General features: G+C 48.1%; 1 protein-coding gene and 1 long non-coding RNA gene across 2 annotated transcripts in view; one reads left to right on the forward strand and one right to left on the reverse strand.

Moving 5' to 3' along the window:
• Window positions 1-625: 625 nt before the first annotated feature.
• Window positions 626-23,992, reverse strand: part of TRIP4 (thyroid hormone receptor interactor 4) — a 48,969-nt gene continuing 25,602 nt past the window's right edge. The window contains exons 12-13 of the mRNA XM_044980809.1: window positions 7,200-7,302; window positions 626-898 (exon numbers count right to left, since the gene is read on the reverse strand). Coding sequence (XP_044836744.1) covers window positions 831-898; window positions 7,200-7,302 — 171 coding nt within the window. The 3' untranslated portion in view covers window positions 626-830. The remainder of the gene's footprint in view (window positions 899-7,199; window positions 7,303-23,992) is intronic.
• Window positions 13,252-20,689, forward strand: LOC123344505. The gene is made up of 3 exons (XR_006572569.1): window positions 13,252-13,470; window positions 19,098-19,164; window positions 20,175-20,689. It is a non-coding gene; the product is annotated as an uncharacterized LOC123344505 (long non-coding RNA).

The following is a 23,992-nucleotide window of genomic DNA, read 5'->3' on the forward strand; positions in this document are numbered from 1 at the left end:
CTGGTTGGAATAAAAACGGAGCCCAGACTGAAGCCTGCCCAGCTGCTGGAGACGCCAAGCGCTGCTACTAACCGTTCAGGGAAGTGGCCTCGCAAATAAAGCCCTGAGCAAGAGGGGGCAGAGCACTGAGTTCACCTTTCCCCTCCAGCCTGCACTCTGCAGAGGCAGGGATGGGGCCCGGCCCAGCTTTATGACATTCAGCTCCTTTTTCACCGGTACGTTTCCTGCTATAACAGAGCACACTGCATGCCAAGGCGGCTCCAGCAGGAACTGCTGCCAAAGCAGCTCTGTGAGCAGCTGCAGCACAACTCCCGTGAGCCTGGTGCTGCGATGTGCCTGACCCGCTCTGGCCAACGGACATGGAGTCACAATCTCTCTTCCCCTAGCTGCCCGGGGAGAGGATACTGACACCACCAGGGCTGAGCCACCTTGGACCTGCTGGGCAACAAGGAGCTGCTGGCTGGCGTTGGCCTGTTTCCGAATCCTCTGACCCAGTCTGGGGCGTGCTTTGAGTGCCGTGCCCCAGCAGACAGAGCCAGATGCCAGCACTCCATTGAGCTTGCCATCAGACCAGCCTCTGAGGCCAAAGCACCAGAGGTCTTTTAAGACACAGGAAACTCCCAGCTGCCAGACTGGCTGGGCTCTGTGCCCGCAGAGAGCGAGGCACAAAGCTCTCCTCGTTTAATGGCTTTGGAATACAATAGTCAGATATTATAACAATGCTCTCAGTCCCCCTGGAAGCACCTGCCTTTCAGAACCTTCCACCTCCACTGTCCCAAAGGCCCCAGGAAGAGCAGCTGGGCTGGGCTGGGCTCCTGGTGGGTGGGAGCTCAAACAATCGCCTTCTGCTTCATTAACCCCTTCTTTGCTCCCTGATGAATCTTTGAATCCAGTTTCCCTGTAGAGGGGGGAGAAAGAGGAAAAAAAAAACCAACAAAACATCTCATCACTTTATTTTTAAGCGTCATTTGCAATGCAAATCAGCTAGAGGCAGCGAGGTCTCCTAGTTAGTGTGTTCCTGTCACATTCAATTATCCTGCTTCAGGAGCCAGGCATTTCCAAACTCATCCGTTCGCTCTGCAGGCGTGACACAGAGAGCGGAGAGGCACTGTGCACCACGCAGAAAAGAAATCCTGGGGGGGCTTCAGCAAAGAGGAGAGGAAATTAACATCCATTGCTCCCGCCGCTGCTGGGAGGAAACAGATCGTTCTGCTCACTGGTGTGACATGACATGTTTTAAGGAAACACTCGTACACAGGTACCTTCTCCAAACACTGTGCAGGAGAGACATCCCTGCGTGCTGGCCCAGTGGCCCAGCGGTCAGAGCAGGGCCCCTGCTGAATGAGGGCAGTGACCTGAAGAAGCAGAGCAGAGCAGGCTGCAGCCCCACATGTCTGCCCTGCCCTACATGTGGGAGAGGTCAGGGTTTGAAGTCTGCAGGGCTCCCAAGTGTAAAGCCCAGCCAAGGGGGCCTCTCTGGGCTGCAGCCGGAACAGACTAATGGGAAGCACATCTCTGGCAACTCCCGCCTCCCTCCTGGGAGCAGAGGGGGCCAGCAACTGTGAACAAGCAGGCTCACAGCCAGCTGCACCCTGCGGGCAGCAGCAGGACCCAGAGCCAACACTGCCTTCCTTGGGCTTTGCTAGCAGACGGGCTGCGGCCCTGACAGAGGCTCTACCAAGATTCCCAGCCTGCCAGGCACTGTGCTTCCAGCTTCCCTTCCCCAGCACGGAGGCAAGGGCAGGCCAGCAACAAACCTGATCCAGTAACTGAAGCACAAACTCTGTTCAGGCCAAGGGCTCACGCAGAGGCACTGGGAGGGAGCGAGCTGGAGCCCAGAGTGCAGGGGCCAATGTTTGCCTCCCTGGGTCATGCCCAGCCCCCCCCTTTCTCCTTACTTTCACTCCACGTCTTCCCTGAGCTGCATCCACTCTTTGCAAAGCAATGCATGTGGCACCTGTCCCTGGTAGGACACAAACCAAGGGCTGGTTTCCCTTCTGCCCTGGAGGCCCTTGTTTGGAGGTGAGGGGAAGGTGCCCACTGCAAATTTACGGTGATACACAAATGGGTCGGGACGTCATCACACACCACACTGCCAGCCCTGCAAGGCAGTGCTCTGAGACCTTTCTATGAACTGGGGGACCACCACCAGTTAGGATAATCCCATATTGTCTCAATCTCTGCCTGAGCCTTCTGGGGGAGGCACACTCAGCTCCGTCCCCCGCCCGCCCACCATGCACCAGCGGGAGAGAAGCAGGGACCCTCCCAAGCTGCCGTGCTCACTTCAGAGAGGGCCAGGGGGTTGCTGGCTCTACATATGTTCTTTGATCCCCGTCAGATTGATGGAGGAGGCACGGCATCACCCCAGCCTGAGCCGCTCCCCAGCACTGGCTGGGCTCCTCCGAATGAGCATTGCTTTCCCCTGCTGAACAGCCAGCTTCAGCGCTGGGCGACAACTGCTCCACCGAACAAGGCCATGCTGTCTACCCCAGGCCCCCTCCTCCCTGGTCCTAGGACTGCACCACCTCTCACACTAACATTCATCTCGCCTTGTGAAGTCACAACCTCTCCCCCCACCCTCCCCCGCAGGGTTCTGCATGGTGGCGGGTCCCACCCTTTGCAAACACAGAGCTTGTCTTTGGCTTTCATAGCTGCTGTACATATTCTCCGCTGCCATTTGTATTCCTTAATCAATGTGCTGCAGAGCCTCTGACCATTGCTCCACAGACAGAGCCATTCGTCAGGAGGAAGCAGCCTGCACTGATCTCAGCTCTGTTACAGCACGAGCTGACTTTAAACACGCTCATCCATAACCAGCAGTGACTCATTAGCTCCATGCGTGGGGTCAGCTCCCTCTGCCCCCAGACACAAGCTGCTGTCCCGGCGGAGCTCTGGCTGGCAGAACTGAGCATGCCCGCTGAGGTTCAGAGGCGCTGCACAAAGGCGCAGGTGCTTACAACTACCTGTGGAGGGAGCTCTACGCAGCACAGAGATGTCAGGCAGTTCTACCAGCCTGTCTGCGCGCAGCTCAGGGCTTCTGGCTAGGACAGGTGCTACTGAAGACTGGTAGATAAAGGGCAGTCACCTGGTCAAATAGCAACTGCAGACGTGAGCGCCCTTCAGAGCAAAGAAACGAACCCTGCCCTGGAGTGCAGGGACCACAACAGGCAGAACTGCACTGGGAGAGGGGCTGGGGAACAGGCCAAGGAGCCAGAGCCGGCATGCACTCCGCTCTCCGGGTTACTCCATCTCCCTTCTTGGGCTTAAGCAAGGTACCATCCCAGGACACGTATGATGCTGTTCCAGGCAACAAGAGCATGTCCACTGGGAAATGGGACCATACACGGCCAGCTGTGTATCCCCCTGGAAGAGCTGTGCCACTGCAGCTGAGCTACACCTCAGCAGTGGGGGCTCTCTAGGGCCGGGGCAGCCGCATGCATTTCCATGTGTTTAGCTATTAACATTTCAGGGCTAGCTAAAAAAAACACAGCAAGGGGTTTGTGCTGGAGAAGTGCCCCTCGCCCCAGAGACAAACCCTGGGCCTGCCCAAGGAACAATGGTGTCTTGGGCTAACTGGCCTACTAATTCTAGCACCAAAGCAGCGAGAACCTACTGCACAGCTACCATGAGAGGTTCTTGTTCACACCGGGCAGCTTTGCTCAGAACCTCCCACGGATAATGGGTGGAATCAAATCCCAGAGGCTTCCTCCTCCTGCCTCTCTCTCTCTCAGGTCCCCCTAAATCTCCCCGAAGTTGGCCTCCTCTCCTTAGGCCTAGGTTTTGGACTAAGTCTGGCTGTCTGGCCAGCCCTCTGCTATAGTCTACACTCCAGCAGAAGCTTTCCAGGAATAAGGATGCACAGACTTCTCTGCAAAAAGGGATTTGCAAAAAGGTGTGAGCAGCTGATTGCAGTAAGCAGCATGCAGGTCTCCTCTGCCAGGGTTTGCAGCAATCATGGGAGCCAGAAGCAAGGTAAAACCATGCTTGGGAAAGTGGAGTAGCCTTGGCCTGGGAGGATCTACTGCTGCAGTGAATCTGCACTGCCCTCATTCTCCTTCTGGTGACAGGCCACATCTAACAGAGCTGTCGCAGCCCTAGAGTTCCCTCTGGCTGAAAGGAAAACGTGATTAGCCACCACACATCTCAGCAGTTGTGAGCTCACAGTGGCCAGACTGCCCAGTAGCCCCGCATGTCAGACCAGCATGTTACAGAATGGAGGGTTCCTCACAGAGGAAGAACAGCAGTGGAGTTACAAACTTAGTTACACGCTTCCATCTCATGTGACCATGAGCTCTAAAGCCTGGAACATCTTGGCTTCACATTTGGCACCAACTTCACCTACTAGTCTCAAGTGCAACTGCTTCTCCTTATCCCCAGAAACAAGGCTGATAAGAAAGCACCCAGCTCTATCAGCTAGTTAAAAAATTGTCAACCAATGGGTAACCTGGAGTGAGGACAGAGATAAGCACAAGACAAAGGTGAATACCAAAGAACAGGCACCAGGAATCCAGTTCTCTCAAAACTTGATAAGTCATTAAATGCCCTTCTATCTCATATTCCAGAGGCCACAGAATGCCCCACATGCAACCAAAGCATCCTGGACCGCTGCATTCTACTGGAATGATGGAATTGTCCGACCAATGGGGGGAAGCTCGTGAGTGCTGGCGGCAGGACTTCCACAGGAGCTGGGCCTAGACTGTGGAACGCACTGCCACAAGAGCTAAGGATGAGCACAGGCCTCCTACACTCAAAACTAAGAGAAAATATATTTCTCCAACTCGACTTTCACTCCGTGAGTTTTGCCCATGCCGCCTGCCCAAGCACACACAAGCAATGGAGCTATTTCCCCTTCAATTTGGGGATGAAGAAAGAGATTGTTACTGCTATTTGTATCCCCCTGGGAGGCGCTTGGACACCACGGCGATCAGGATCAGATCTCTACATCGATTAGATGGAGCCTTTCCTGCACAAGCCCCATTTCTGTTTGATCAAACTAGGGACTCGTTTCCCAACAATGGGACAAACAGACATTTGGGTCCCTGGCTGAGTGAGGTTTACAGGAGACCCTGTAGCAAGTCAGTGTGCTCAGGTGGGGATGCTAAAGTGACCCATACTCAGGGCCTTGTTATAAGGCTCATGAGGCATTATGCTTTTGAGGTTGACTGTATCTGATCTGAAGCGTGCCCCTATTATGACAGTACATTACTGTGGTGAAAGCTCAAAGGTTCTCTGCTCCTATCGTCTGCCTGGCCTGGAATGACTGTCTCCCCGCTGAAGGGGAAAGTGAACCACTGTTGCTGCTGCTCTGCTTTACCCTGATGACAGATCCTGTGCAGGAATCGTCAGGAAGGCAAAGTCAGCAGTGGGAGTGGGACACTCAGACACCCTCGAGCCCGGCTGGCGTTCTTCCCGTCTGTTAAACTGCTCCCTCTTCCAGCAGGAAAATGTCGCAACACAAAGGATGCAGTGTGACAGCCAGCATTTGTACGCAGAGATGCAGTCAGCTCCTGCCCACAGGGCACAGAGCACATCAGCATTCCACTCAGCCACGGCACCCCACAGCCTCCTTGCCAGAGGGAGGTGCAGGGAGCACAGGCAGAGCATGAATCAGAGAGAGGAAGGGTTGGGCAGGGTCGGGGTCAGGCAGCTGATGCCAAAGTAAATCACACTAGTAAGGATGTTCCAGCAACACAAAAAGCCCCTGTTCCAAACAGCTCCTTTCACTCCCACACACACCCACCAGAACCGGAGTCGCCACATTGCGGTGGGCCCCAGGAACAAGTTCCCCTGTGGGTTCTGCGGTGGCGCTGGCTAACCGCTGCTCAAGGAGCTAGTGCACTCACCTTCCCCATGAGGATGCTGGTGCGCGTAAAAGGAAATAAACCAAACAAAGCCACCTTGCCCCCTAGGCTCTGGAAACATGTGGTGGGGGAGAATGATCTGCATACAGCCAATGAAAGGCAGACTAAATCCACAGGGAGAGGAACGTTCCTCTCAATCAGTGGAGAGAGAAAAGACTCCAGACTGTACTTCAGAGGTTAACCAGTCCCCAGAAATGCTGTCGCTTCCGTCCCACCAGAGTCTAACTACTCCCAGTGAAACACACTGCAAATTCGAAAGCAGACCTAGTGATCAGCTCAGTGAAACAAAGGGCAGAGACTAGTTTTGCTTATACTGATTTAAGCCTGTCAAATGAATTTTTCATGTCCCTTGGAACCATGTATGGTCCCTTCCCGAGGCTGGGAAGTGGGGATGCTGTTCATAAGGCCAGAGCTGACTGCAGGATCCCCAGCTGCTTCGCCCCTTTTCCATTCGCTTTACAGGGATGGGCAGTAAAACCAGCAGCTGTGGACGGTTGGTTGCTCATAAAAAGGACTTACAGCACCGGCAAGCAGTGTGGACAGATACTCTGCAGCGTCCCCCCACAGCTCTGCCAAAGCAATTCCGCCTAGACCTGCAGCCCTCTTGCTATTTCACTCCTGGGTCTCCCATACTGTTACCAGTCCAGCCAAACTGGGTGGCAATTTTGTAATGCAGACAAGTGTCTACTAGGGACTAGCCCAAGACCCATCTAAGCCATGTTCTCTTTTGATGGCAAGTTAGGGTGACCAGATGTCCCGATTTTAGGGTCTTTTTCTTATATAGGCTCCTATTACCCCCCACCCCCGTCCCGATTTTTCACACTTGCTGTCTGGTCACCCTATGGCAAGTTGAGACTTGACTCTAGGTCTGTGAAGGTGGAAGAGGAGTGCTATTACCCCTGCACCAGTGAGACCCCACTCCCTTCATGCACATGGCTAGCGTAGTGGGATGAGGTTTGCTACTTGCCCTATTTGAAGGGATGCTTTTGGCTACAAAGGTTTATCATCTAATCAAACAACCTGGCATCCTCAGCCATGCTCTATGTGCTCGTGCCAAAAACAGATCAACTGCAAACGTATGTTTCCTACTTCCATGTGATGAGTCTTAAGACTCTAGGAGCCTTAGCAAGGGAGGGGGAGAAGTCGTGTGTTTTCAAGGAAGCAACATCTGGGGATAAGAGAACTAAAGAGGAAGCTACTACAGATGTGTTTGCATTATTAAACAAACACCTATGGATCAAAGCCTGTGAACAGCTCCACAGAACGCAAGCAGAGCTGGAGGACAACAGCCTGCCAGAAAGGGAGAGAGGAATGTGTCTGTGGGGTGCCATGACTTACAGATTTTGTGTTTTCCTTTGATGGGAAACTTCACGATCATCTCCTGGGGATTAGTGCAGACATAGACAAACGGAGACCCAGACTCCTGGCTCAACTCCGGATACTGAAAAACACAAACACAAACTGCCTTAGACAAACCGCAGTGGGTGTGAGAGCAGCTCTACATTCAAAAAGAGCACAGCAGGCAGGAACATTTGTGCGGCACGAGAAGGTAAGTCAGAATTTAAGGGCTTGTCCACACACACTGGTTGCACTGACTTAAATAGGTTTAAAAACCACACTGGGGCAAACCCTGGGTGGCGCTGATATCAGCTGGGTTTGCATCTTATAAACGCCCGCTTTAGCAGATAAGAGTTGGATCCATACACAAAGTTTAACCTGTTTAACTGAATTGCTTTTATCACAAGTATTCAATCGGACCTATTCTTGCTGTAGAATGGACCTGTCTCGAGAACCTTCTGCTAACTATCTGTTAGTCTAAAAGGTGCCACAGGATTCTTTGCTGCTTCTGCTTCTGAGGGGTTGACGACAGAATCTTGCAGGTATACATAATGGTTTGCTGAATCCATCAAATGACAAGACCCCTCTTCCAAAGAGTTTATTCTAACTCGGGGTGGCAATCCGAGGTGTGACTGCAGCATGTGTAGACATACATGAGTTAGTTTTGATCTAGATCGCCTCAGCAGCATGGCTTAACTGCTTCAGTCTATACCCACAGTCCATGCAGCCCATCTTGCTGCAGCTTCACTGCTACTGTTATTGATGCCAGTTAGATCAAAACTAACTTGGGTATGTCTACACATGCTGCAGTCATCCCTCTGACTGCAGTGTATACATACCCTCAGACTAATGTGACACTAGGAGCAGGTCTGCAGTTTAAAGAGGAGCCAGCACCCAGATGCAGTTGGGGAGGAGAACTGTTTTCTCCTTTTGAAATCCAGGCCATCTTCTGGAAGGAACTTGTATAAAGCAACTTCAGTGCAATAAAAACATCTGGGGAATTTGTACAGGAAAAACAGTCAACAGAGCCCTTTTCTCGCTAGCCAAAAAGAAAGACTTCACCAAGAAAGGGAATCCACTGAAGCTCTGTCTGGATGCAGTCCAGTTGCACTGATGTTTAGAAGGTGAACTGCAAAGCTTTTGTAAAAAAAAAAAAATTAGACACTGTTTAAGATCCTAGATGAGTAAGAGAACATATTCCAAACACACACACTGAGACATCTGCAGTTACAAGCTGCTAGGATACAGTCTCAAGGGTTACCAACCTCCAGGCTTCAGGACTGAAAAGACTGAAAAGCCCATTACCAAGTATTTGTTTCCCATGTAGGTACTTACAGAATGTGATAAAGTCACTCCTTAACTTTCTGTTTGTTAAACTAAATAGACTGAGCTCCTTGAATCCATCACTATAAGGCAGGTCTTCTAATCCTTTAATCATTTTTGTGGCTCTTCTCTGAACCCTTTCCAGTTTATCCACATCCTTCTTGAATTGTGGGCGCCAGACCTGGACATAGGATTCCAGCAGCAGGCACATCAGTGCCAAATACAGGGGTAAAATAACCTCTCTAATGCTAGACTGCTAAGGAAAGTATAATCTGATAATGAGACACACCTGGGCTTCCATAACTGGACATGTACGTGTGCACACACATCATTCCAACAGTAATCAACACCCATCCTTAAACCTCACCTTGTGCGCTCTTCCCACTTCCCCCAGTAGGGCAGTGGGCTGTTATGGCAGCATGGAGGTTACAAAAGTCAAAGGCATGAGCCCACACACTTGACAATTCACTGGCTCAAGAGCTTTGTTTTTCCTTGCACTGACTCTGAAAAGGGCAGTGTTTTGTGGAAGCAGAACTTTTTGCCAGCAGGAATTGTTGCAGGCATGAGAACTTAGGCAAAGCTTCCTTCTCATCTGATTGGTTCTACCTGCCCCCCGCTCCCCCAGTGAGATTTCCGAAGCCCGTTTGCCAGTTCAGCAGCAGTTGCATCTGCCTTGTTCACTGTGCCGCCCTGTTCTCTCGGCCACGCTGATGTCCCATTAGTTGCACACTGTCGAGCTGGGCTATTAGTGTGCGTTCTGGATGGAAGGAGAGGTGCTCTGGCCACACCAGTGGGCGGTATGGTGTGAAGCAGCATGCAGGAATGGTGTACAAGGCTTCCCGAGGCTGAATGCATTCAGGAGAATTGTGGATAAGGCATCAACAGAGCTTTGTCAATCTGTGTACTGGGCCCAATTACTCCTTTGATTTATACCAACACAGTGCACAGACCTGAGGCTCTGAGAAAAGTGCCAATGCAGCCCCCAGCTGTGCAAAGGTTGGGGGAACCCCCCTGTGCATCAATTACATTTGTGATAAGAGAACTAGTAAAGCTAATAAGTTACCTAAGTGAACCCTGATTCTTACTGAATGTTTTAGATTGCAACCAAATTATGAGACCAGTCAGACTGGAGAGAGAGACACCAATGACTGAAGTGTCAATTTAGAAATGCACTTGAGTATAAGGGAGGAGACTATTTGCTAAATCTGGTGGACCCAAGGCATGCCTGATCACCTACTCTACTGGATCACCACCCCTAGGGACGTAAACATCTTTGGAGCAGTTAACACTGACTAGCTGAAGCCCCCTATTATTGCTATTTGAGCAAGTATGTTTTCCTCTCTCAATCTCTTGGGCTATCAGCAGCCTGACCTGGGGGCATGCAATATAACTGATATAAGTCTGTATTCTTCTGACTCAGCTTTTGTACCAATCAGGTCATGATGTATGATGTGTTCTAGTCAGAACTTCTATCTCAGCAGATACTATGGAATCTTGTGGGTGCAGTGGCACTCCCCCACTTCTACGACTTCACCTGTCCTTCCTGAATAATTCAGATCCCCGTACTAGAGAATCCCACTGATATTTATCCTGCCACTCTTCTGAGCTGTCTCTTCTACTGCCAGGCATTCTAACTCCCCTCCTTTTGCTTTTCAGCTTGTGCTGTCTGACAGAGATGCTGGCAGTAGAACACAAAGGTACAGTTTTCAGAAGTGCCTAAGTGAGTTAGGAGCAAAAGTCCCTTTTTTTTCCAGAAGTGACTTAAGCACTTAGGAACCTAACTCCCTGACTTTCAATGGGACTGAGGTTTCTAAGTGCTAGTTACCCCTTTGCTTAGTTATATGTAACTCCTTTATCTGACCCCGTTACCTTTCTTGGACTGTACGTCTGACCCTTCCTGCTGCTTTGCCGAGGCAACTGGAACGTCTCTCCTCTCCACTACGAGTGGACTCAAACACAGCTAATAGCAAACCTCAAACATAAGCTAGAACTAGGTGAGCACAGCAACTCGTACAGAAGCCAGGAATTCCTGGCTCATTCCACCTACACCAGAAAGATGCAAACCCCAGTCTAAACAAGAGCACTGGGGAGACCTGAGTTTATTACTAGCAAGTGTGTAACTAGGAGGAATTAAAAAGATCCTTTTCTCCTGCTAAACAAGCAGACAGAGCTTGGGGATAAATGCAGCATCTCAGTACCAGCTGGAAGTCAGCTATCTAGTCAGCTCCACAGAAGGCAGGCTGCCTACAGCTCCCACATTCCCTACAGATTCAGAAGTTCTAACACACAGCAGGTGGCTATCAGCCACTCCACACAGCCAAAACAATCAGGATGCAGGACTGAATCCACCATACTGAATGTTTCCACCTCTTTGCTATTGACCTTTCCCCAGCATGCTGTGACCAGCAATGCTAAGAGGCCTGGGCAGACTTCCCAGCTCAGCTAGCCCACAGTAAAAGGAGTGGAGGGGCAGACAGGTCATCTGAGTTAGCAGGGAGACAAGCTCACTACATCTGACACTCAGGGCCCTGTTCCATGGGGGGCCATTTTCATCCAGTCAGACTTAGCTAAGCAACAATTTTCTGCACTTTGTCTTAATTCAGGGGAGCAGTGGAAACCCTGAAAGAGGCCAGGAAGGGGAGGAACTGAGAGCAATAGCTGTAGCTGGGGGAGGGAGGGGTGCAGACTACCCCAGAGACACTCAGACATAACACATTTGGCAACAAACACTGGGTCAGATACTCTTGGCCTACTCTGCTCGCTCCTGCAGCTTAGCAGCATAAAGGAAGCAAAGACTGACTGCACCACTCAAGCTGCGATTCCCCTGGCACGGGAATTGCCAGCAGGCATAGATTGATGCCATTGGCTCCTATGCCACTCTTCCTGTAGCCCACCTGAGAAGGAGGCACAACTGGAGCACACTGCACTCCAGCTTTTTTCAGCTGGAGGATGATCCCCAGGGGACTATTACTAACTGAGAGCGTTCAAAGTAGCCCCTCACAGTTTTCTCTCTTTTATGCACCCAGCACAAACTGGACACAACAGACAACCTGACCCATTCAGATTTTTTCCCCCATCTCCTTCTCATACTAGAATATTTGAATTTTCATATTACACCTCTACCCCGATACAACACTGTCCTCGGGAGCCAAAAAATCTTACCGCGTTATAGGCAAAACCGCGTTATATCGAACTTGCTTTGATCCACCATAGTGCACAGCCCCATCCCCCCGGTGCGCTGCTTTATCGCGTATTAACCGAATTTGTGTTATACCGGGGTAGAGGTGTATTTTACAGAGGGTATTCCCACTCCCTCATCCCATTTCTCCTTGTATTCCCCCACCCTCACTTCCCCACCTCCAGCTGATTACCCTTCCGGCTACAGAGGGCTGGACACAGCTTCCTCGGAAGCCTGTAAACGGTTACCATATCGTCAGCCTGAATGGGGCTCTCCCCACCCCCATCTCCAAGTCCCTGGCTCTACAGTGCTGAGTTTCCCGTCTAAAAGGTGTGTCAAACCAAGGAGGGCGGAACTGAAACAATCAAGGAAAGAAAAGTGCTAGGAGGACACAAATCACCAAGGCTGTGTCTACGCTGCCACTTTCAGCGCTAAACTTTAGTCATTCAGGGGTGTGAAAAAAAACCACACCCCTGAGCAACAAAAGTATTAGTGCTGAAAAGCGCCAGTATAGACAGCGCCTCGTTCGGGGTGGTGATTTTTTTTTTTAAAATCGCTGAGAGAGCTCTCCCCCCGACGATAAAGCGGGTTTACACTGCCCACGTCACAGCACTGCCGTGTCTGCACTGTAACGTGGACAGTGTAGACATACCCTGAGAGAGACCAGGTGTGGTTGAATCCTATCAGAAAACAAAGGCACAACCCATGATGGAGCAGAGGTTCCAGAGAATAAAGCAGGGAGCAAAACCTTTCCCAGGCAGTTTTACTAGTGACCTTTCAGGCTATTCTTTTGGTCTGACTGAGGTCTCCAGACAGGAAAACAGAAGGAAATAAACAAATGCCCCAAAAAAGACCAAGGTATAAAAATAACGTGTTAACAAGCCCAGTTCCTTTCCTGTCTTTGCCTCAAAAAAAAGGCCGGCCTACAGAGCTCTGCAGTGCAGCCTGCCATCTTTAATATGGAGCTGTACAGGTCCCATGCCAATTGAATCAAGATGGAGAAAACTGCACGCTGGGACCTGTAGTCTCTGAGAGCAGCTGCCATCTGTTCTATCCCATGGATATTAGGGGTGGTCCTCAGGCTCCTGGCAAGATGCCAAAGCAGCCAGTTTGAGTGCCCTGGTGTACCAGAGAAAGCTGGGCACACAGAGGGGAAAGGGGCTAATGATGGAAACAGCTGACTGGCATTGACAGCTTTCCTCATCGGGGCCCAGAATGGGAAACAAACCTAAACTTTGTCACCTACTGCTGATCCAGGAGGCCATCTTGATGTCTGGGCTTTATCTCCCCTCAGTGCTTCAAAATAAAAGAGGCTGTGCCGGAAAGCAAGGCTGTCTGGAAGGAATAAAGGCCAGCAGAGCCCATATGCTGACATCAGAGCTGGGTTATTTCTCACCATGAAATCCAGTTCAAAAACATCTTGGCAGCGATTCAGCCCCTTGGAAAGAGCACAGGGCTGCTGGGGCGGGGCCTGTGTGTCAATAAATCAGCCATCTGTGGTAGGCAGAAACACCCCATACTCTGTGCTGCCTGCTCCAAGAGTTACGAGAAGCCACTTGGCTGTCCCCAAGTCAGGAGGCTGGGAAGCAAAGCGTTCCCTGCGAGAGGAATGTGAGCGCTGAATGGCGGAGGACAGCCGGGGGAAGTTTGGGAGCATGCTTGGCCACCGGGCAACTTACTTCACCCAGTTTTCAGTGTGATTGTGGGAAAGGCGGATCCACTCTTCTTTCATGCCTCATAAGCTTCATCGCTGTCAGACTAACATAACAGGTAATTAACTACTAAACAGCCATTTTCTCCTCCTCTCCTGAGGGAAATTGCTCACCATCCAGCTAGAAAATGTTGCTGTAGTGGTTTCCAAAACAGAAAAAAAAATAGTCAGCAGTTTCTGGCAAGCAGCATGGGAGCTGCAGCCAAACAGCGGCATTTATGCCAGCACTTGTAACCTGCTCTCCAACCCCAGCACAAATGTGACCAACGGCTGAGAGGCAGCCCAGGGAACTAGAGACCAGTAAAATTACACCAGTGCTTATCTAGACCCCTTGCTTTTTTGTACTCCAGAAGGCCAGGACTGGGGCAAAAACACACAGGCAGCAAGCAATAACTTCAGTAGTCTAGTGCAGGGGTGGCCAACCTGTGGCTCCGGAGCCACATGTGGCTCTTCAGAAGTTAATATGCAGCTCCTTGTATAGGCACTGACTTCGGGGCTGGAGCTACAGGCATCAATTTTCCAATGTGCCAGGGGAGCTCATTGCTCAACCCCTGGCTCTGCCACAGGCCCTGTCCCAAGCCTGCTATGCCCTCGCTCCTCCCCCTCCCACCTAGAGCCTCCTGCACACCACGAAACAGCTGATCGGGAGGGAAGGGGAGGTGCTGATCAGCAGGGCTGCTGGTGGGGTGGGAGGCACTAGGAGTGGGGGGGGCGCTGATGAGGGGCTGCTGACGTATTACTGTGGCTCTTTGGCAATGTACATTGGTAAATTCTGGCTCCTTCTCAGGCTCAGGTTGGCCATCCCTGCTCTAGTGGTTAGCATGGGAGATCCCAGATCTATTCCTAGCTGTGCCACTGTGCGACCTTTCCCACCTGTGAAACTCAGAGCCATTCGTCAGTATTCATAAGCCACTTTGATGTAATCTGATGAAAAACAGAGAAAGGCAAAGTGTTGGTATAGTGATGGATCAGCTTGGCTTCTGGGGGCCATTCCACAGAAGGGATCTGGACTTGGAAATGCCCAGTTTTAAAGGAGAAATGTTATCTGTATGGGCACTGTTCATCTGGTGTTGATTGTTACTTTTCAGGGCTGGGTTTCCACCATGCAAAATAATGGTGCTATAACAACAACAAGGCAAACAGGAAACAAAAGTTCCAATGATCATCCATTTTTTGTGTGTCAATGTCCTTTTGCCAGATCAAGCTTCAACTTTAAAGCACCATTTTCAGAATAATCCCCTCTAGCTCTGTTAACTGCAGGGCCTGGAAGCAGGAGAAATGGCGCCAGATACTTCTTATCCCAAACAACCCCTATAGAATGTTACTTTTCTCTGGGATCTTGAAAATCCCCCGTCCTTGATACTGTCTTCAGGAGGCTCGAGGGAAGCTCTAGTCTGAAAAGCAAAGCTAAGAATGGCCTCCTGGGGTTCCGTTGTCATCTCAGTGGCTTCAGGGAGAAAACATGCTGGAATTTACCAGTCAGAAGGTGTGTTTCTCTGACCACAAGTGCTGCTAAGTCCGCCTGGCCTCAGAGAAGTGTTGGAATTATTCTGGCTCATACCTAAGCACCAGTAATCAAGATTCTGTCAGCCAGACTGTCTCCTCAGCCACACCAAGGTCTTCCACAGGGTTGCCCAGGTGTAACTGAAGGCAGAATTTGACCCAGCAGCTGGAACTCAATGAACCGTTCTGTTCATGGTGCCTGGGCCAGACATGGCACTGCAGGGCTTCTTTGGCTCAGAAAGTCAGCAGCCCTGGTGCTGAATACACACAGAGAGCAGGTCTGTCAGTGAGGGTGGTGCCACTTTGAGTCACTTTCCATGACATCTTGGGCAAGATACTTCACCTCTCCTTGCCTCAGTTTCCCACCTTTGTAAAGTACTGGATTGAAGGAGGTAGGTGAGTGCAAACCGTTACACCTGAGACATTGGTTTCTCTCACAACACATTGGGGGATACTGGAACTTTGCATTTTCAGAGATGTTCTCTGCTCTGATTGCTGTTTCATCTGTCACTATCTTCTCTAATTTCTCACTTCCCCAGAAAGTCTATTGATTGCGATGAGCAAAGAGCTTCCCTGATGGGCGGGAGGGGAGGCCAAACTTCAATGCCAAGTTTACTAGTCCAGAAACAAAGTATCCGGTATTCTTGCCAGAGATCTGGACTCTCATTGCTGATGCCTCATTTACCACCTCCTTGGGATTGAGACCCCAGATAACTGTCCAAAGCCACCGCATTAGCCCTATGGCTAAGAGGAGGGGAAGTGCTTCAGTGCAGTGCTGGGGCAGGCTAGGAAGCAGCTAATCAGTGATATTCCACTCAGTTTGACAGGACTGGCAGAGGAAAAGGAAGATTACAAAACAACAACAAAAGCTGCCAGCCAAACTTTCATTTGAAAGCCTGTTCGGTCTAGACTGCAATGAGTGAGGAAGGAACAGCTCAGAACCACAGCTGCTAATGGTTATGGATTTGGCAATCATAATGTCTTTGTTAAAAAAGTTAACTGCCTTACCACTGAGGTTACAAACCACAGCCTTGATGCATTGTTGCAGTCAACATTCTCCCTGCTGTTTTTGAGAGCTTACATCTGCTGCTGGTGGATCATACGCTGGCAAGCGGCACAGGCTCCTTTCATGGGGCTGCACAAGGAACTTTGCTAGGCTGCCTTCATTTCCCCTTCTTCCCACAACTACGCCCCTCAGGTGTCGCTTTTTCCTCTGTCTGCTTGTGCAGTATTCCACTATTCCGGAGCACAATCAGATCCACGAGCAAGAGGGAGGATAGGCATGGGGCACTGCTGGATTCTCTCCAGGATGGCCTTTTCAAGTCAAGCACCACTACTTTCCTGGGGTGTTCTCTGCATCAGAGTTCCCAGCCCAGATCTGCACCACAGGCTGTAGCTTGGCTGTGTAAGGTGCAGGAGGAAGTAATTATGATTTAATAGGAATGGGGCTTCAAAAGATAGATGAACATTTAAACTAGTTGAACGGCATTTGATTTTAAAATGCTGAACAGACCCACACTGCTCTGTTCTCAGAAGGCTTGGAGGATTCAAGGGTGCCAGACAACCTGGACTGTGAGCCATCCTCCTCTGCTTCCCCAACGCCCAGGCTCACCACTGACTGGTGATTGAGTGCCACTGAAACCTTCAGCAACTCTATTCCCTACCTGGAAAAACATCTGACCGTGGTGAGCCAAGCAAGCTACATTTGGTTGGTTCGACACATTTATTGGATGATTGATGACCAACAGGAGAAACTGGGTGGAATTGGAAAAACATTCACTGGTATAAAGGCTGAAAGGCACATTTCACACGTTTTCTTGTTCCATGCAATCCTCTCTTATGGTCACACAAAAGGCAGGAGCAGGAAGAAAACAGAGGACTGGAATGGTGGGGGAAAGAGTGCTTCCTTCTGCCTTAGCAACTCATGGTAGCATTGTGGGAGTGCTTCTATCAGCAGAATAAAGTCCTTTTATAAATGATTACTGAGGAATTAATTATTCAAATACCAAGAACCGCGTTAGCAAAGAGTTAAGGAAAAAAGTGATACAGCAGAGTCCAGCTAATGCCATAAACAATCCCACAAAGACCCTTGGCTAGAAATTAACAATTAATGTATCCACCCAACTCCCTGCGCTGGTAAACTTCATCACTCACTATCACTCTACCCCTAGCTGGCTTTGACCCCTAGCATTGCTCTGTAATGAAAGCAAATTGTTGGATGCATGCTCTTTGTTTTAGATATTGTTGATTAAATTATATCAGAGTTCCACCAATTCTCACAGTGGGATGTATTGGTGGAATCCAGATATTTTTTATAAACGGATTTGGAAAGATTGACCTGTTTGGGGGTATGAAATGTATTAATTACATGGTGATGAAGGCTTATGTAAATATGTTCAGTCCTTGCACATTTGTATTTGAACTATATTAACTGTGTTGAGTAACAGCTAAAATATTCTTCTCTCTCACACACACACGATCATTTTTCACTTGTGGGTAATTCCCTAGCCTTTTAAATCCATGTCACTGAGCAGAGTCTACTTTTTGGGCCCAGTTTTTAGCAGGACCTTGTAGCAGGCCAGCAGTGTTTGCCTGAAACAATCCAACTTCTCAGCTGCTGCTCCTGCTGTGGAATGCTAAGAGGGTTCTAATCACAGAAGTGTAGGACTGGAAGGGACCTTGAGAGGTTATCTAATCCAGTCCCCTGAACTCAAGGCAGGACTATGTTATAATTAGACCATTCCTGACAGGTGTTTATCTAACCTGTTCTTAAAAACCTCCAATGATGGAGATTCCACAACCTCCCTAAGCAATTTGTCCCAGTGCTTAACCACCCTGACAGTTACAAAGTTTTTCCTAATGTGCAACTTAAACCTCCTTCATGGCAGCTTCTTGTCCTATCCTCAGAGGTTAAGGAGAACAATTTTTCTCTCTTCTCCTTGTAACAACCTTTTACGTACTTGAAAACTGTTATCGTTTCCCCCTTCAGTCTTCTCTTCTCCAGACTAAACAAACCCAATTTTTTCAATCTTCCCTCATAGGTCATGTTTTCTAGACCTTTAATCATTTTTGTTGCTCTTCTCTGGACTTTCTCCAATTTGTCCACATCGTTCCTGAAATGTGGCATGCAGAACTGGACACAATACTCCAGTGGAGGCAGTATCAGCGCGGAGTAGAGCGAAAGAATTACTTCTCGTGTCTTGCTTACAACACTCCTGTTAATATATCCCAGAATGATGTCTGCTTTTTTTCCCCAATAGTGTTACACTGTTCACTCATATTTAGCTTGCGACCCACTATAACTCCCAGATCCCTTTCCACAGTACTCATTCCTAGGCATTCATTTCCCATTTTGTGTGTGTGCAGCTGATTGTTCCTTCCTAAGTGGAGTACTTTGCATTTGTCCTTAATGAATTTCATCCTATTTACTTTACTTTTCCAGGTCATTTTGAATTTTAATCCTATCCTCCAAAGCACTTGCAAACCCTCCCAGCTTGGTATCATCCACAAACTTTAAACGTTTAATGATTTACTAGAGCAGATGGTTCATTACCACACCCTGGAATAAGGGAGCGGGGACTTGTTCTCTAGAAATTGAAGATCTAGGGTGAGGGCTGAGCAGTCTGGAGGGAGGGACTCAAGAAGCACCGAAGTCTAGGAAGGTTTGAATTGAATTTTGTTACCTTATCTTTACTGTCAGTATTAGTAAAATCAAATACCAAGAAGGAGGTGAGTTTCGACTCTCCGTAGAGTGTGGACTATGTTTGAGAGCAATGTTAAGTCCCGAACCACTGACTAGCTTGCTAAAATAGTAGCAAAGGCTAAATCTACAATCACCATTAATTAAGTCATATGCTTCAGCTTTAGCCTCAGTTCTTCCCCGGGGTCTCTGAAACCAGAGAAGAGGGCATGCTAGCCGCTATCAAATGCTGTAAAACCAACTTTCAGTTCCTTTTGGCATGCTAATGTGTTCCTAAATTAATCATCAACTGGCAATTTCTCCTGCATCTTAACAGATTTGAACAGTAAATTTTTAATATCTGCTGGCTTATGCTGGGAAGCTAGAGTATCAGAACAAGCTCTTCTGAAAACTAGAGAGCTTTGGATAAGGAAAAATTCTAAAGGCCCTGGAGGACTAAAATCCAAATTAACTGTATCCCTAATTTGCTCTGCTTTGTCACAGATAAGCAAGACCCTGGAGGAGGACTCTCTTGCCTGGAAAAGTATACTGAGACATCTCAAATAGGAGGGTTGGTATAAACATGCTCTTTGCACCATCTGTAGGTCTCTGCAAGCCAGAATTAGACCTAATACAACCTGATCTGGAATTAGATTACATGTGATCAATGCAGGTTCAGACACTGCTAATTTTGTGGGCCCCTGAGTTAGAAGGGCATGGATGCTGGCTACAATTGTTAACTGTGGCATAGATACACTACTTTCTGCATCAGGCTAGTCAAGTTCCAAACAAATCTCAAATCCTCACGGAGACCTTTTTAATAGTAGACATGTACAACTCAGCAGACTCTCATCAGGAAGTAGATGTTAACTGCCACAGTTAGCATTAATCCCTCTTCAAAACACAGATCATCTGAGATGGAATTCCTACCCCCACAGAAAGTACACGCACACCAACAGATAGGTGTTCTCATGTGTGGGTTGCCACTGCCTCTCACACATAACCGTCTTGTTTGAACCCTGTGTCAAGAAACTTTTACAGTCAGAAACTGAAACATGAGAGGGTCTTTGCAGATCCCCCACGATAACTCCTCTGAAATGTTGCCAACTCTTACAATTTTATCATGAGGCTCACAATATTGGGTGTTCTTAAAGTCCCAGCCCTTGGGGTCAGATAACTGAATGAGAATCTCAGTTTTCTTAAAAAGAAAAAAAAATGGGGGGGAGAATAACATTCATGGTTACAGACAAAAGCTTGAAACATGACCGGAGCGTACCCTAAAGGATCAAAACCCAGAGGACAAATAAAAACTCCAAATTTACTGTTTGTTTTTTTTAAAATCTGATGATTTCAGAACACTTGGAATTGGCAATACTGCATCAGTGTGACTTTTCTTTTGGACTTTTAGAATTAAATACTTAGGACTTGCACCACTCATTTTACATTCACATGTTCCGGCGATGGTTTGTACAGTAAATTATTTACATCTTTACATATCTATAGCGTTTCACTATTTTATGTTCTATAATTCAGTTACCGTGTTCCTGAGATGTGTTTTTCTCTCTTTGATTTCTTGTTCAGGGGCTGATTACTAGCATATATTGGGACTGATCTACATTACTGCTTAAATCAACCTAACTTACATCGCTCAAGGGTGTGAAAAAGATACCTCCCAAGCGACACAAGTGACAGTGACCTAAGCACTGTCCACACCGGTGCTATGTCAGTGGATATAGCCGATACAACTTCCACCTCTGGTGGAGGTGGAGTAATTATGCCGACAAGAGAACACTCTACCAACAGCATAGCACGTCTTCACCAGAGGTGCTACAGCGGCATAGCTGCATCGGTGCAGCCGTGAGGATGTAGCGCTCTAGTGCAGACTTGCCCTTAGTCTCTCATTCTAAGAATGTTATCTTCTGGATCCTAAGTACAGCAAGACTTATTTATTGTATTCCTGCATGGGATAGTAATTGTTTCTTGTATTCCTGGCACCCTAGTATTTTTGGAGCACCAGGTTCTAACTCAGTGGAGTGGGAATAGTGAAGCCTACTGAAAAGGCACACTTGCCCTTCAGGCACAAAAACTTAGCAAAGCCCCCTTACACAGATTTAAAGTGGCGGGTGATTTTTCACTCACATGTGAAATGTAAATTCCTGATTTCTTTCCAGCATTATTATCTGATATTTAATACCAAGGTTTGATCTACCTGTAGTTACAGATATACCCACCCACTTTCAAAACTATTTAGAAATACCTAAATAGCTGATGTGAAAATGCTTTTTGGTAATTAAAATAAAAGCTGGTTTAGATCTCAGATAATCAACAGAATATGAATAGACCTCAGTGCATTAATTGTAAATCATCTGGTTCTTTATTTCCCTACCAAGGCCTGCCTGTAGCATTCTGTGTTTCCCCAGTTACAACTGATGAGCTCACTAACACCTAATACAGGAAAAGGAAGGCAGCTCTCTGCTCTGCTTGAGGTGTTGGTGAGGTCAGCCTGGAGCAGGGAAAAACAGCCCCTTAACTCAGCTCTTGGGAGGTCACCATTAGCACAGCAAAGCGCAACAAAGGGACCATTTGGAGTTGAATTTCCATTTTTTGAGGCTCCCATTAATGAAAGCAAGTGAACCCACAACACACTACAAGAAGATGGGAGATCTGTCAGCACAGGCCAGACATTCAGAGTTAAGCCTGCCACATCTTGGGCTCTCTGAGCAGTAGAGCAGACGGGTAACCAGGCTGAGTGATGGGAGGAGTTATAGCTTCACTCTACTGTTGCCAGTGCAATTCAAACCATTCATGTCAGGTGGATGTTGTATCTGATAACCCTTTGTATACCTAGCCAAGGATCACAAGGAATGACATCAGCCTCACACCACTTCTGCCAGGGAAGCAGTATTCCATCTTACAGATGGAGAAACAGGCTCAGAGAGGTTAAGTGACTTGCCCATGTTCACACAGCAAATCAGTAGCACAGCTGGGCTTAGAGCCCATGTCACCTGATTGCAGGTCTGTGGTGATTTTAGCCTTAAGACCGTCTTTCTTCCCCGACCCCCCCACCCCCAAGCCCCCGGGCACGCCATTAACACAGGACCCAATACTGCAACTCTTCCTCATAGTTAGTCCTTAATCATGCAAACTGCTGCACTGAAATCAATACGACCAGTCATGCAAAAACTACACCTTAGTAAAGGCTGAAGGATTAGGCCCACAGCAGTGATCTGAACATACAAGTTCACAGTATACATACAATAAGTCCTCAAATTAACAACTAATAAAGTATACACCAATTAGACTGTGAGGTCTCTGAGGTAGGGACCATCTCTACCTGTCTGTTTGATCAGAACAACGGGGCCTCATTCTGACTTAGCCCTCTGAGCAAATCTGTAATCTAAATATTAAAGGATGAGGTGGAGTGAAAAACCGCAGCAGGGTGTCATGGAAATTAAGAGCTGGGTTTTAGTAATCTTCATGAATAACCTGACAGAGGAAGCAAACTGTGAGGAAAGAGAATCACCTTTGCCTACAGAAAAGATTGGACAAGTAAAATCAAACTTGTCGATCTCGAAAAAAACGTCGCCTCCGTCACCAGGCAATGTGCATATTGGGCAATTATTTAATTTTCAAACCATCATCCACTGATGTGGTTACATGGCATCTGTGTAATTACTCCATTTCCTGGAAATGTGAAAGAAGTATCAAATGGGAGCTGAGGGGGTGAGGGGCAGATAATCAAAGGAGAATGTTTGCAAAGAAGTCAAGCATGTCTTGCTCTCATGGAGGGATCGCTGCTGCCAGGTTTGCACTGTTTATCTTACTGTATTGTCAGGTTTTAAAATATTTTCTCCTATGATACAAATACAAGTGTGCAGAAAACTAGATGCTCCACCCCGCTTACCCTGAAGCCAACAGGGATTTGTCTGCACTAGGAAAGGAACCCATTGCAACAGCCGGCTTCTCTATCAGGTGCTGCTAAAACTGTGTTGAAAATAGATGAGAGTAGACAGGACCAAATCACATGCAGCAGTGCTGAATGTGGGTTGGTCCTGTCTACATACTAGGGATGTAAAATGTTAACTTGCCTTAACCGTTAACCCCCAGGCCGGCCCGTCAACCCCAGTAACCCCACACTAGCTGGCCCGCCAATCCCAGTGGCCCCGCGCCCCCCGGAGCAATCCTGGCCGCACCAGCCAGAGCGGCCCCAGCCTCAGCGGCCGGCCCTTTAAACAGTTAACCGCTTAAACAAAATATTTTGTAATCATTTAAACAGTTAACTTTTTAAACAATATTTACATCCCTTCTACATACACTCAGAGTTAATCAGAGTGAAAACAGTTTCAGCTACACTCATTATCGACAAGAGGCAACAACTAAATGTAGACATCGTCATTGCTGATTTAAGTGGGAGCACACTCAGGTCTTCATATTAAATTCAAGCCAATACATATGGGGAAAAATACCAAACCCACAAATAGTGACTCGTGGGTAGCATTAATTCTTAAAGAAACAGCAAATTCAAGACTATATTAGAGACATTTACAATGCAGTACAGTAACAGCAAAAAGCCAGTGTGATTTTGGGCTGGACATGTAAAAGCAACATAGCACTGAAAGGAGAGGAAAGGAAATTATACAGCTCTGGCAAGACTGCTCCTGGAATAACGTGTTCAATTCTGGTGCCTCAACTAAACAGAAAGATGACAGCAAACTGGAAGGAATTGTGAGACAGCAACAGAGCTGACGAAGAGTCTGGAGGGCTTGATCTATGAGGAGAGATTAAAGGCTAATTACATACAGCTTGTGTTAACAAAAACTAGGGAAGCACCATGACAACTGTCTACATGTACCTACAGGGACTAACCACGAAGAAAGAAGAGGAATTTTCCAGGGCGTTTCCATGGGGTGGAACTAGGAGTGATGGGATTCAATTAAAAAAAGAAAAAATATAGGTTGGAGATCGTATCTCCTCTTAGTGCACCTGATTAGACTGGGGAAAGTTTCCCGAGGGCAGCTGGGAAAGGAAAAAGGCCCTCATTTGAAACTAGACTGCACAGGGCATTGGCTAATATAGTGTATGGAACAATCATGCTCTGGCCCCAGGGGATGGAAGTGATGATCTAATTGGTCCACTCCCTTCTTCACTTCCTAGGATTCTGTCACTCTAGGCATGCTGCATGGCCATGACATTTAAGTGGCCTTTCTGATACTTCAGTCCCAAGGCACCCTCTGCTGTTCAAGTTCTAACACTCCTGTCCCAATTCTAAAAGGCAAACAGATGACAGGGAAAAGAAAAATCCCATCCAGTTCAGCATGTCGCCTTTATCTCCAGTCCCCAACCACCACTCTTCCTGCTTCTGCTTGGTATAAACTCACAGGGCTTGGGAGGGGGCGGGG

The sequence above is a fragment of the Mauremys mutica genome, chromosome 11, assembly GCF_020497125.1.
Source record: "Mauremys mutica isolate MM-2020 ecotype Southern chromosome 11, ASM2049712v1, whole genome shotgun sequence".
Taxonomy (NCBI): Eukaryota; Metazoa; Chordata; order Testudines; family Geoemydidae; genus Mauremys; species Mauremys mutica.